The sequence below is a fragment of the Anoplolepis gracilipes genome, chromosome 5, assembly GCF_047496725.1.
Source record: "Anoplolepis gracilipes chromosome 5, ASM4749672v1, whole genome shotgun sequence".
Taxonomy (NCBI): Eukaryota; Metazoa; Arthropoda; class Insecta; order Hymenoptera; family Formicidae; genus Anoplolepis; species Anoplolepis gracilipes.
The window spans coordinates 9,021,510-9,034,887 of record NC_132974.1 but is presented as its reverse complement, the minus strand read 5'-3'; the positions used below and the strand labels follow the sequence as shown (position 1 = coordinate 9,034,887).

The following is a 13,378-nucleotide window of genomic DNA, read 5'->3' as shown; positions in this document are numbered from 1 at the left end:
AAACAATGCATTTTTTGATAATTATAGTACATATACATGTATATTTATTCAATGTTATGCAATTTTTCGTGCATGAACTATTAAGTTTTTGTAAACATCTAATACAAGTGTTTGTTCCTGATTATTTTATGTTGTTTTATAAGTAGCCTTCCTTTTCACAAATTCACGTTTATATTCATTCTGAAATTCTTCTTTCAGATTATGTGGCATTTTTTCCAAAAATGGATAGATGGACATTATCGAAGCTACAAAAATAATTCGTTAAGATTAAATTTAATTATTAGAGTTAAATAAAGATTTAAATAAACGAGAAAAGAACAGCAAATTTATAATGTAATAATAAACACACAACACATAAAATTTAATTTTTACTTAATTTTTATTTAATTTTGTTAAACAACTTACATATAAAATTGTTTGCGTTTTTAGAGGAATATGTCGTCTCTCGAAGACTGCAATGGTAAATTTCAAATCCGATACTTCGAAGTAATTTCCTCAGTTCTTTACGAAGACAAGCTGAATCATTAAATGGCGAAATGTATTTTCTGACATCCTGTATAAACATAATAATAATAATTCAACATTTGTACTTGCAGTGGTAAAATTTATAACATTACAATAATAAAGCTTACTTGTATGTATGGCGCAAAACGGCTATCATGACCTAAAATTTTCATAACTTCAAATGTATCATGAGATGCTACGAACATCAAAAGTATATTTCCATCAGGTCGAATTATACGATAAATATTCTCAAATGCCTGTCTGTTAAATAAAATATGGATAAATGTAATTAATATTTAAAGTTTTTATTTATTTTGCGATTTTTAGTTTTAATTTTTAATAAGATTTTTAAAATATGTAAATGTAACCCATCTAAACTAACATATTAAAATCTTACTTTCCTAAAATATGTTGTAATATAATAGAATTATTAAGAAATATTATAAAAAACAATTATTAAAATAGTTAAAAATTTACATTAAAATTGCAAAACTTATTTTTATTTTTACAAATTGGTATATAATATTTTTAATAATCTCCAAAATTTTATATAAAAAATTAAATAGAAAGAATTCTATTTATTATATGTGAAATATATAAAATCAAAGTGATATGTATTTTTTATATGATTTTAAATCTACGAGATTTTGTTATTTGAGAATTATAGATTTTCCAGATAATTTGTTACTTTGAGAATACGAATCTAGCCGCAAAAATTATCACATCAGGTTTCTGAGATAAATGGGGTAAAATGACGGCTTTGTATATATTCATGTATTATAGAGAAAGCAAATTATTTCTTATATTTTGACTGACGACTTCATATATCGCTATTTTTCTTCTTGAAAATTTTTTTTTATCAACATGTGATTTTTATCTCGAGATATATAAATTAGAAGTTATGAACTTGAAAGCATAGGAAAACAGCATACATTCTGTTAAATAAAATATTCTATATTATATAAAATTGCACGTTAACAAAAAACTTGATTTTAAAGAGAATTAGTAATAAGTATATAAAATCGTCAGTCAAAATATTAAAAAAAATAGCTTTCTTCGTAATATTCTTATAAATATAGCAAAAATTTCTATTTTTGGCTTGCTTTAGCTTATTAATTCTTTTATAAAATTCTAACGTAATAGGCAATTTTTAAGGCCAGATTCGTATTCAGCGCACAAAATTATGTAAACAACCACTTATAATTCTCAAACAATTGTTAATATTTTTGATTGAGGTTATTCTATTTCTCTTTTTAAGAGAGTGTCTTGCATTTAATAAATCCAATAGAATTATATTTTTAATTTTGTCATGATAATGATCCAAACAAGATGTTATAAAGTGACTTTAAAGTTGCAATGCATCGGAATATAATTAGTTGATTTAACTTAATATATCAAAATAATAGTTCGTTAACAATTCGTATCATTTTGATATTGATTTGATCAGAATTTCTTTATTATTTCAACATTTGGTTTTCGATGTTAGTCCGTCAATTATGTATGTTATTTTAACTATGCAAGAATCACGCCGGGATCAATCGATTACGATCGACGTTGAGTAGGCCCGGCCTATATGTACTTAGAAACTTTTTTTAACTTACCGAATGTCATAACACCAGTGTAAAGCATAAAATGAGAATATATGATCAAATTTAGAAATATATTTTTCAGGCAAACTTGTAGTTTGGATATCTAATACTTCGAATTTGAGTTTCTCATTACCATATGCTTTCTCCGCAAATTCAATCATATTTTCCGAAATATCAGTACCTTTGAAATATATAATTATTAAATTAAATAATAATTTATATAAATGTATGTTATTATAGGCGTTGCTTTAGTATTATAATTTTTTTACCTATCATTACCGCATTTGGATTTAATGCTGGCAAGAGGATATTTTTCGTTATATCTCCGGGACCACAACCAATGTCCATACATGTTCCTGACATTTGTATTAAATCTTCTTCAAATTCATCGACTAAATTCAATACGTTGCTTTTTTGCAAATCGTTACAAGAAACATATTTTATTGGATTCATAATTTTTATAAGATTAACTGCCTCTCTTTTATCTTATGTATAATTAAGTACTTCAAGATTTTTTGAGGGAGCAGCTTTTATATCACTTCTGCTATCTGATAAAAATTAGAAAATACAGATTACAGTTTACAGATAAGAAGAAGTAGAGTGTATTTTGAAGAAGTTTATCAATGACGAAAGAAAAGCAAAATGAGCTTAGTTAACTCGTATTCTGTTCACATTTAGTAAAAATTTATAGTTAAAAATTTTAATATTTAACAATATTAATTAAAAAACAGTAGAGGAGACCAGAGTTAAAAGTAACAGGGGTAGGTTGTAACACGGGTTGATAATTTTGTAAAGAAAATAGATATCATTATGAAAACAAAACGGGGCAAATACTTGTTTACCACTGTTACGCTGCCATCATGATAGTTGCTTTTAATGCCACTCTATTAACGAGTTTTGTGTACGAGGTAACTACACATCATGTGAATAAATAAGTTTCAATGATATTTTTTGGATTTATTCGTAAATTTTATACTTTATCAGCAATTATTTTTTCTTCATATCTTATGAGTTAATCGGTAGACAAATATATGTTGCTATTTCATTATATTTTAAACGTTTTTAATATAAATACTTTAGCATGTATCGTATTTCGGGGTTAGAAGTAACATGCCTTTGGGGTAAATTGTAACATGTTACAACTTACTCTAATACGAAATATTGTACTTGTATGTATAAATCAACATACCTAACTAATTATGTAATTATGAGACATGAGCATTGTATTAAAAAATCTGATAATTTATAATAAGGTTAATTTTGTGTGTTCCAACTGCTACTCAGACGAGTCTTTGAGTGAGAACTAAAACAATTTATTTTAATTAATTATTTGCATTTAATTGATCTCATTAAGACGCTAATGTTATGTTGTGCTAAGTAAAAAGAAAACAATTTATGTTACGTTGATTACTGATTAAGAAATACTATTTATGTTGTGTTAATTAAAGAAAAGACAAGTTATGTTATGTTGATTATTTTTAATATATTGAGTATTATTAATTAAAGTTACTTTTAATTATTTGTTAGGTGTTAGTTTTCATTTTATAATTTAGCTTGTATCTATTTGTGTTACAACTTACCCCAGCGTTGTTACTTTCAACCCCAAAGTCGGAAAAGAAAGTAACAACTCTCCTCGGTTATTTTGCAGGGTCATAACATTTTTCTCAAAATATTTAATGACACATTATCGCTATCAAACTAATCTTAAATCTTTAACTTATCCGTATAAATAAACATTAAATCTCTAACAAAAATATAGAATTTATTTATTTCATCAAAACTAAAAAATGTTACTTTCAACCCCGGTCTCCCCTACTTACGACTTATGAAGCTTTATATAAAGAAGTAAGTAAGAAAGAGGCAGTAGGAGCAAGGAGATGTGAATATAAAATTATGAGTTTTTTATATATAGATGATGTGTCGCAATTGTATTGACATTAAGTACATTAGTAACATTCTATAGAATGACGGAAATTATAATAAAGATTTGAACGTTTCAATTCATGTTTTGAATCCTCTTCAGCATAATAAGTAAATTAAATAAATGAATTATAAATAAAAACGAAATTAATGATAAAACATCGTATAATAAAGGCGTAAGACATGTGTGAACATAAAATCCGTGATCGTATTCGCATGATTAAAAGGATCACTGCCTCAGAACCGCTGTACATATTTATCGCATGTTAGTTGTATAAGTTACATATATATAAAACGATCCAACTTGTTCGGCTCTTTTTTTGTACGGCTTGCATAATAATCCCGCGAGGCAATTCTCCGAGGTTTCCAGACCGAGGAAGGTATGCAGTTAGATTAAGGGGTTAAGTCTGTATTAATAAAATGAGTATAATAAATACCTGTTTGTAATAAAGTAATTTACCGTTAGTTTGTGTATAATGGTGGTGACTCAGAAAAAGCTTACAGGATATGCACTCCGTTTGTGTGTTGTTGAATCTATGGTATATATATCGCGACAATTGATGTTTTAACGTGTGGTTATGTCGATGGTACAGATGGTAATGAGCTCAAGGGCGAAAAATACATTTAAGATGGAAAGAGTTAGGTATAGGTGACATTAGATCTTAGGCAGTTTGTTTATTATATCATCGTAAATAGCTGGCAAACATTCTATATCTGTTTGTAGATTTATGCTATTTATTTGTCGTTTAATGTATAACATTTCAGATATCAGTCTTTTTGTGTAATAGGGCTCGTTGTCTAGTATTTGTGCATTGTCCCAATCGAAGTCATGATTGTATGTTAGGCGGTGGTCAGTGATCACTGATTTGTTGTTATATACTCTCTTTATATAAAGAGAGTAAAACAAAATTTACTTTACCTAAAAACAATAATATAATCTTATTTTATAAATATCAATAATCATGAGAAATTTTAAAAGCTAAAACATTAAAAATTTTTTACCCCTCTAAGAGCTAAGTAACAAAATATTATTTTTGTTGCTAATAACTGCAATATTTATACACTAAATTTTAATAACTTCTCTTTTATAGAAAATAATACTGTTTAATCTAAAAAACGTAGTAATGTTGCTGTGTGCAGTATTTACTACGTATTACTTGATCACGGTTTTGATCGATAGAAAATAATAAGATACGAGGGCGAACGTAAGCTATTGAAAAATTTCTTTTCTTCACAATATGAACAAAGAAAAAGGTACTATATATAAGAAAGTAAAATTAATAAAAGAATGCAATTATTAAAAACATTTTTAACTGTACAATAAAATACCTTTGATCGATATGAAGTATGACACTTTGCACGTGGTATTTTTATTTGCAGATAAGAACCTATTAATATGTTCTTGCTCAAGATTTAATCTTCTACTAAACAGCACACTTGAAATAATACGATTGTAGCGCTAGCGACAAGTTTATATTTTCATTGGGTTGTTATTTACACATATATTACGCATCTGTTTATGCATATTATTGAATAATCTATGATAATTGACTTTAAACATCTCGTTAAAGAGATATTTCTTGTTTGATTAGTTATATTTTTAATTTATAAAAACATTTTATTTTTGTCATATGAGTACACTATTTATAATATATAATAACATAATTATTATAATATTTTTTTGCCAACCTCGAGTTGGCAGCAGTTGAGAGTAATAAATAAATTGTACAAGTTTAAATATATAAATTATTTATTGATAATTCATGATTGTCTTTAATATTGCGAAGAAAGAATTGTCGCCAGCGAGTAGCGAGCACCATCAGCGCATACGAATGGAGCAAGCGTATAGCAACATAGAGATATTGCTAACTTATTTCTGAAAAATGCGAGCGGAATACAACTTTATTATGTATGGTTGATTTTGTTGTTAAATATGCTATAATATATAAGACAAATTTTAACAATTTCAGAAATTGAAGGGGAGAGGGGGATTTAGATATATATAGAAAAATATGACATTTTCGAAAAATGTGATTATACAGTTTTAAAGTTTTTACATTAAAAACCTTAAAATCTTAATTCGAAATTTTGTCATATCTTTTACCGTTTTGAGTACTTGCTCAGAAATGTTACATGAAAGTCGATTTCTCTCAAGAGAGTGTTTCACCCCTTTAACAGCCGAAAAAGCACGTACAAAAAATACGTGTCTTCTATTTTGATCTAGATTAAAACATATTCAAAACGCATTAAAATCAAAGGGAAACCTTTCCATACTTTTCCCTTTAGCAGTATCGCACTCCTTTTTTATATTTTTTATTCAATGGTATCTCTGCATAATTTCTACTTTTATTATACTTGTAGTAGCATTTAAAATGACTATTTTTATATTGTGCGTTGTCAACGTTATGGGAATTTTTTCTTGTTAACAAATGATGCATATAGAAATATCATTTATTATTACGATAAAATACATTATTTTTATCTAATAGATAACGTTACAAATTCTACAGATACCTATGTTTTTTTTATGATACGTTATAAAATAATTAATAACTTATTTTTTTTTTAGTACAATATATGTACTATATGTATAACAATATATATAATGTGTAATAATATATCACATGTAATAATATAATATAATATGTTACAGAATATTTGTGAATTTAACTTATTTATTAAAACCATAATCAAAACGTTTTAATTGAATATGTATTGAAAAATACCAGATATCGCAATGAGGTAATTAGACATATCTTTTGATAATTATGCTTTTTTTATAAACAATGTTATATATTTGTAATACATATATATCATAAACATATATGTATGTATGCATATACAATATATATTTGTATATACAGGGTGTCCCCGAATTAGCGGATCAACTCTTGTCGGTAGATAGAGCGTGTTAAACTGAAGAGAAAAATCTTATATCATTTTGCTAAATTCGCAATAATTAATGAGATATAAATTAATAAAGATCAGCCAATACGTGCCAGGATAAGCGCGCGGCGCGAAGAAGCCTGGCATGGATTGACCGATCTTTATTAATTTACATTTTATTAATTATTGCGAATTTAGCAAAATGATATAAGATTTTTTTGTTCAGTTTAACACGCTCTATCTACCGACGAGAGTTGATCCGCCAATTCGGGGACACCCTGTATATATATATGCAATGTTACATTTTTCGTGCGTAAACTATAAAGTTTTTATAAAGATCTAATACAAGTGTTTGATTATTGTGTATTGTTTTATAAATAATCTTCTTTTTCATAAATTCACATGTAAATTCAGTCTGAAATTCTTCTTTCCGATTAGGTGGCATTTCGTCCAAAAATGAATAGATGGACATTATCGAAGCTACAAAAATAATTTGTTAAGATTAAATTTAATTATTAGAATTAAATTAAGATTTAAATAAACGAAAAAAGAGCAAACTTATAATGTAATAACAATCACATAAACCATAAAATCTAATTTTTACTTTTTTTTTAAACAACTTACATAAAAAATGGTTTGAATCTTTAGAAGAATATATCTCTTGTCGAAGACTGCACTGATAAATTTCAAATCCGATATTTTCAAGTAATTTCCTTAGTTCTTTACAAGGATGATTTGAATCATTAAATGGCGAAATATATTTTCTGACATCCTGTATAAACACAATAGTAATAATTAAACATTTAGAATTGTAAAATTTCAAGTTAATGAAACATTAAATTAATGAAGTTTACTTGTATGTATGGCGCGAAACGGCTATCTTGAGCTAAAATTTTCATAACTTCATATACATCATGAGATGCTACGAACATCAAAAGTATATTTCCACCAGATTTAACCATACAATGAATATTTTCAAATGCTTGTCTGTTAAATAAAAGATAAATGTAATTATTTCTTAAAACTTTTTCTAATTTTGTGATTTTTAGTTTCAATTTTTAATAAGACTTAAAATAGATGATTGAATTTTAATGAAATGTTAAACTAATATATTAAACTTACTTCTTTCTCATCGAAATTATGTTATAATATGATAGAACTGTTAAGAAATATTATAAAAATAATTATATATTTAATATTAAAAAATTTACATTAAAATTTAATTTTATTTTAAACGTTTTTACAAATTAATATAATATTTTTAGTAATATTATAATTTTAACAATAATTTTTATCAGTTACGGCTTTCTTAATATTTAATTTAATTAGCTATAAAACCAATCCTTGATTTCGCAGGCCTGTTATTCTATTTCTCTTTTTAGAAAGAATTATATCTATATTTAATTTTGTCATGATAATGATCCAATGAAACAAGATCTTATAAAGTGACTTTAAAGTTGCAATGCATTTGAATATAATTAGTTGATTTAACCTTAATATATCAAAATAATAGTTTGAAGATCCGTTAATAATTCGTATCATTTTAATATTGATTTGATCAGAATTTCATCTTTCTTATTTCAACGTTTGGTTTTCGACGTTAGTCCGTCACATCAACTATGTATTTTAAGAAATAATAGATTTTGAGAAAGATAAACAGCTCCTATGACAAAAACAAATATAACAAACAAGCTAAAGGAGAGCAATGAAACGATATAATAAAGCCCAATAACATTTATTTATAATTAAATAAACTCTTCTGTTAAATAAGTAATTTGGGCTTTAATATTTGCTGAATTAAATAAATAAGATGCTAAATTAGAACAAATTAACATTTCGATCCTTTATCTGAATCCTCTTCGGAATCACGTTTAATCTAATTATATGCTATCGCGAATACGATGGTTGTAAGTCGACCGGGAATTTTTTTTTTTTATTAAACATACGACATTACAAAGGCTCATGACAGATCTATCGTGTGTTATAATCGGGTATTCCAGATTTTGAATGATAATCGCTGCCAACTGGCGTCCGACGCGAGAAAATGTCATTATTCAATTAACTCTCCGATCTGAATTTTCCTCAAAGCAGGCCGCAAATGTTAATCCAAACACTCGTCGAAGGCCCCGTCGTAAGCGATCATTTTTAACAAACAGTTATTTACATAACGAGTTTCATGACTTTTGTCAAACGACTGACTCATGTATTTTAACTATGCAAGAATCACGCCGCGATCAATCGATTACGATCGACGTTGAGTAGGCCCGGCCTATATGTACTTAGAAACTTTTTTTAACTTACCGAATGTCATAACACCAGTTTAAAGCATTAAATGAGAATATATGATCAAATTTAGAAATATATTTTTCAGGCAAACTTGTAGATTGGATATCTAATACTTCGAATTTGAGTTTCTCATTACCATATGTTTTCTCCGCAAATTCAATCATATTTTCCGAAATATCAGTACCTTTGAAATATATAATTATTAAATTAAATAATAATTTATATAAATGTATGTTATTATAGGCGTTGCTTTAGTATTATAATTTTTTTACCTATCATTACCGCATTTGGATTTAAAGCTGGCAGAAGGATATTTTTCGTTATATCTCCAGGACCACAACCAATGTCCATACATTTTCCTGACATTTGTATTAAATCTTCTTCAAATTCATCGACTAAATTCAATACTTTGCTTTTTTGCAAATCGTTACAAGAAACATATTTTATTGGATTCATAATTTTCACAAGATTAACTGCCTCTCTTTTATCTTATGTATAATTAAGTACTTCAAGATTTTCTGAGGGAGCAGCTTTTATATCACTTCTGCTATCTGGTAGAAATTAGAAAATACAGATAAAAGATTGAAGAAGTGGGGTATACTTCGAAGAAATTTATCAATGACGGAAGAAAAGTAAATGAGCTTTATTAATGTGTATTTTGTTCACATTTAGCAAAAATTTATAGCTAAAAAATTTATATATTTAAAAATATGTTAATTAAAAACAGTATTTACGACATTTAAAGCTTTATAAAGAGAGTTAAAGAGAGTTAAAATAAAATTTAATTTACCTAAAAATTTAATTTTCTTAAACATAATTATATGTGTGTATAATCTTATTTTCAAAATATCAATAATCATGAGAAATTTTAAAAATCAAAATAACAAACAAATTTTTATTAATCAATTTTTTAAATTATTTATGGATTAGTTTAGAGCATGTCATAATATTCGACAGATAAAATTTTAAAATATTATTAAAAATTAGAAAAATAAATATATATATATCACTACGGAAAATAAAATTTAACCAATGTCCATGTGAAATTAAATGTAATAGTTAATGAAAAAAATATTTTTTAAGCAAAGTAAATGCAGTACAAGAACATTGTCAAAAGGAGTTTTATAAAATGATATAAAATTATTGTACAATGTATACATTTTTATTAATTAAAATATATAAATTTGATTTCTGCAAAAGATACATAAATATTTCTTTGGTTGAATCATTTAATGATAACGTTACTTTAAGATGTTTCAATTTTTTTGAACGCTTGTTAACTATTTATTTATCATTGTTATCATTTTTCAAATGAAAGCGGGCTTATATTATTTATTGGCATAATTTGATCAATATTTGAATGAAATAAAGAGTTGAAATGTTTTAGGAAATTACAAATAAATTACATTTCTTTTTAGCCTTTTAATGTGATAAATATCATTAATATTATAAAATATAGAGAGAAATGCACAATAATATATCCCGACTATTATTGCTAAACAGCTATTTTATATGTACATAACATATTGTGTGTATGAAATATTATTTATAAAAATTATTTAATAAATGAGATTTCCCATACAAATTTAATATATCTTTTTCATAAATTGATATCAATTCCAATCTATTGATTAAACTTTCTCTCTCTTTCTCTTTTTCTCTTTCTCTCTCTCTTTCTTTCTGTCTCTGTTTTTCTAAAGAAATGATTTGTTTGTGAGATTGCAAATAATATTTACTTACATTCTGTGCTTTCTTTTATTATATATGTAACTCACATTTACAGACACGCGATTACTAATGCATGTGTAGAAAAAGAATAGTAGTCATTGTACACGGATCTTTTTTGTGTACTGATATGACACGTTTATTAAAAGAGAAAATATGGATACAGTGTGATTAGGGAGACAATTGCAAAAAGAAAAATGAAGTTCGGAGAATAGATAACATATCTCCGACTGATTGACTGACTAATTCTCTAAACGGCTACGTGTTGGGGAAGACCCGGAGTAACTGGTTGTTCTCGGGTAAGACTAAGGGATTTCACTTAACATTTATCGACGTGTCGAACGGTGATTGGCTATTAGATGAAGAATTTTTAAACTCTTGATTGAAACACTAGTAATTCTCTATACGATAGCTAATCATCACATTCGACAATGTCGACAAACGCTAAGTAAAATCGCAGCCTAAGAGTAACTGGCTGTTATCGGGGAAGTCTCTGAATAATTGACCGTGGCAGGCAGAGCCACTCTTTCGCGTTGTAGGCCGCGTTTGCAAGAGAAATAAGTAAAACAAAGTAACTAAAATAAATCTTGCCTCTAAAGTAACTAAGTAAGACTTTGACTATATAAGTATGGACTGCTAGCAGGCTGTATATCCTATAGCAAAATCAAACCAATAATGTTCCCATTTGGTCACTCGCATTTTGCACGCGAAATACAAATCATCATCAGCTACATTTCTTCAAATTCTTTTATATTATTATATTATTTAATTATATTACTTATATATATTATATTATTTAATATTATTTATATTATTTATTATGCTATTATTTTATAAATTCTTTTTATTGTTTTTCAAATTCTTTAATTCAAAATTATATATGTACCAAAAAAGTTCTTTATTATTTTGCAATTTTTGCAATAATTATTGAGAAATTAATTTAAAAATATCGACTTCTTTGCACCAATATACATATTAGCGCTCTGCGAAAAGATAGCCCACTGTTACACGGTTACTATGCGTGCGACTAGCAACTACGTGACAGGGGACTGGCTTTTCTCGTCACGTGTTAATACTCACATGAATTGATCGATATTTTTTAAGTAATTTCTCAATAATTATTCCGAAAATTGTAAAATAATACAGAACTTTATTACTCAGTTTGATCCGCTTTATCTGTACACGAGAGACTTTTTACAAATTACTGGACACCCTGTATATGTATATACAGAGAGGTAAATCCGACCTCCACGTAGCACATCTTGGGTAATGCTAATGCCGGAAGTACTGTAACTTTTAAAGTCTTATAACTCAAAAAGTACTTAATGAAAAAATATTTGATTATAGTGTTTTGGAAAGCTCTCGAGATATGCTACAAGAATGTGCAATAAAAAATAGGATGTTCCATTTAAGAAATTGAAGGTGGCCTTTACATAATTAAAAATAAAACACTCTGTATATATATATACATATTTAAAAAGATTATAAATCGCAGAGAAGATAGTTGTATATATATTAAAGATAATGTAATTTGATGATGTTATTTCTCAAATGTTTTTACAATTTAATAACATAATACAATTATTAAATTCAAGGTTATTAAATTAAAATCGCTAGTATTTAATTGACAAAGAGCAAAATCATTAGAACGATAAAACTAGCCAAAAAATTCCTTTATTTAATACCATGACATTTCGACCATCTGATTGTGGTCCTTTTCAAGTGTCACTAAAAAAGCCAAAAGTTACACATGAATACAAAATCAATAACAAATTCAGCGCAGACAATAAAATGTAATAATATTGATAAAGAACAAACCCAATTAATATGTACGTTCAAATAAAATAAAAAATGTAATAAATCGTGTGAAGGTGAAAACAGTTCAACATTTTGCTCGTTGATATGAGGTATTAGTAAGATAAAACCAACACAGTAAAGAGACACGTCTTGTCTAAAAGAATCTTAAAACTAAACTGTCAATTTTAAAAAAACATTTCAAACGACCTTTATCTTATCGTAAATATTATTTAGATTTTCAGTGTCTCTTTGTAGGTTAATTGTTGCAATAATTATTAAATATTTAAAAAAAAAATTTTTCATATTCTAAATCCATATTCTAAATCCATAAACATCAAAGAATTGAGTCATATTTGTTACTCTCTTAAATACAGTTAAGATGCGTATATTTTTATCAGGTGACATAAATTCTTATAAACTCATGGAATAATAATTTTCACTAAAATTTAAACATGCTAAAGTTTACAATTAAAGTTAAAAATACATTTTTAAACTAAGAAATTGAAAGTGTGTAATTAATTAATTACAATTAAAATTGCATCAATTGATTCAATTTTAATGTTACAAAACAAGTTTGATTGAATCAACGTTTAATCAAAATATCTTTTACATGTAAACCCAAAAGCGGAAATGTGTGAGAGATTATCGAGATTTTTTATCAAACATATTGC

The 13,378-nt window shown here is 26.4% G+C and overlaps 2 protein-coding genes across 5 annotated transcripts; both read right to left on the bottom strand.

Annotated features, from left to right (window-relative positions):
• Positions 1-53: 53 nt before the first annotated feature.
• LOC140665590 (juvenile hormone acid O-methyltransferase-like) lies at positions 54-5,459 on the bottom strand. 4 transcript variants are annotated; one of them, XM_072891877.1, is made up of 8 exons: positions 5,343-5,459; positions 4,516-4,932; positions 4,297-4,420; positions 2,363-2,641; positions 2,106-2,274; positions 633-765; positions 406-553; positions 54-245 (listed from the first exon to the last, which is right to left on the bottom strand). In XM_072891877.1, exons 4-8 carry the CDS (start codon positions 2,544-2,546, stop codon positions 127-129), a joined length of 753 nt encoding a protein of 250 aa, XP_072747978.1. In that variant the 5' UTR covers positions 2,547-2,641; positions 4,297-4,420; positions 4,516-4,932; positions 5,343-5,459; the 3' UTR covers positions 54-126. The 4 variants fall into 4 exon arrangements, with proteins under 4 accessions (XP_072747978.1, XP_072747976.1, XP_072747979.1 ...); XM_072891875.1 differs by lacking the exon at positions 4,297-4,420 and having other exon boundaries at positions 4,474-4,932; XM_072891878.1 differs by lacking the exons at positions 4,297-4,420; positions 4,516-4,932.
• Positions 5,460-6,743: 1,284 nt separating this feature from the next.
• Positions 6,744-9,698, bottom strand: LOC140665589 (juvenile hormone acid O-methyltransferase-like). Its single transcript, XM_072891874.1, has 5 exons — positions 9,458-9,698; positions 9,201-9,369; positions 7,754-7,886; positions 7,524-7,671; positions 6,744-7,379 (listed from the first exon to the last, which is right to left on the bottom strand). The coding sequence occupies exons 1-5, from the start codon at positions 9,639-9,641 to the stop codon at positions 7,198-7,200; spliced, it is 816 nt and encodes a 271-aa protein (XP_072747975.1). The 5' UTR covers positions 9,642-9,698; the 3' UTR covers positions 6,744-7,197.
• Positions 9,699-13,378: the final 3,680 nt, after the last annotated feature.

Excerpts from the sequence above, each read along its gene's own strand:
- LOC140665590 (XM_072891875.1), bottom strand. The coding sequence starts at position 2,546 with ATGAATCCAATAAAATATGTTTCTTGTAACGATTTGCAAAAAAGCAAC. Across the intron at positions 766-2,105 it reads CACTGGTGTTATGACATTCG|ACAGGCATTTGAGAATATTT; the intron begins GTAAGTTAAAAA and ends TTTATTTAACAG. Across the intron at positions 246-405 it reads AAACGCAAACAATTTTATAT|CTTCGATAATGTCCATCTAT; the intron begins GTAAGTTGTTTA and ends TTATTTTTGTAG.
- LOC140665589 (XM_072891874.1), bottom strand. The coding sequence starts at position 9,641 with ATGAATCCAATAAAATATGTTTCTTGTAACGATTTGCAAAAAAGCAAA. Across the intron at positions 9,370-9,457 it reads TCCAAATGCGGTAATGATAG|GTACTGATATTTCGGAAAAT; the intron begins GTAAAAAAATTA and ends TATATTTCAAAG. Across the intron at positions 7,887-9,200 it reads AACTGGTGTTATGACATTCG|ACAAGCATTTGAAAATATTC; the intron begins GTAAGTTAAAAA and ends TTTATTTAACAG.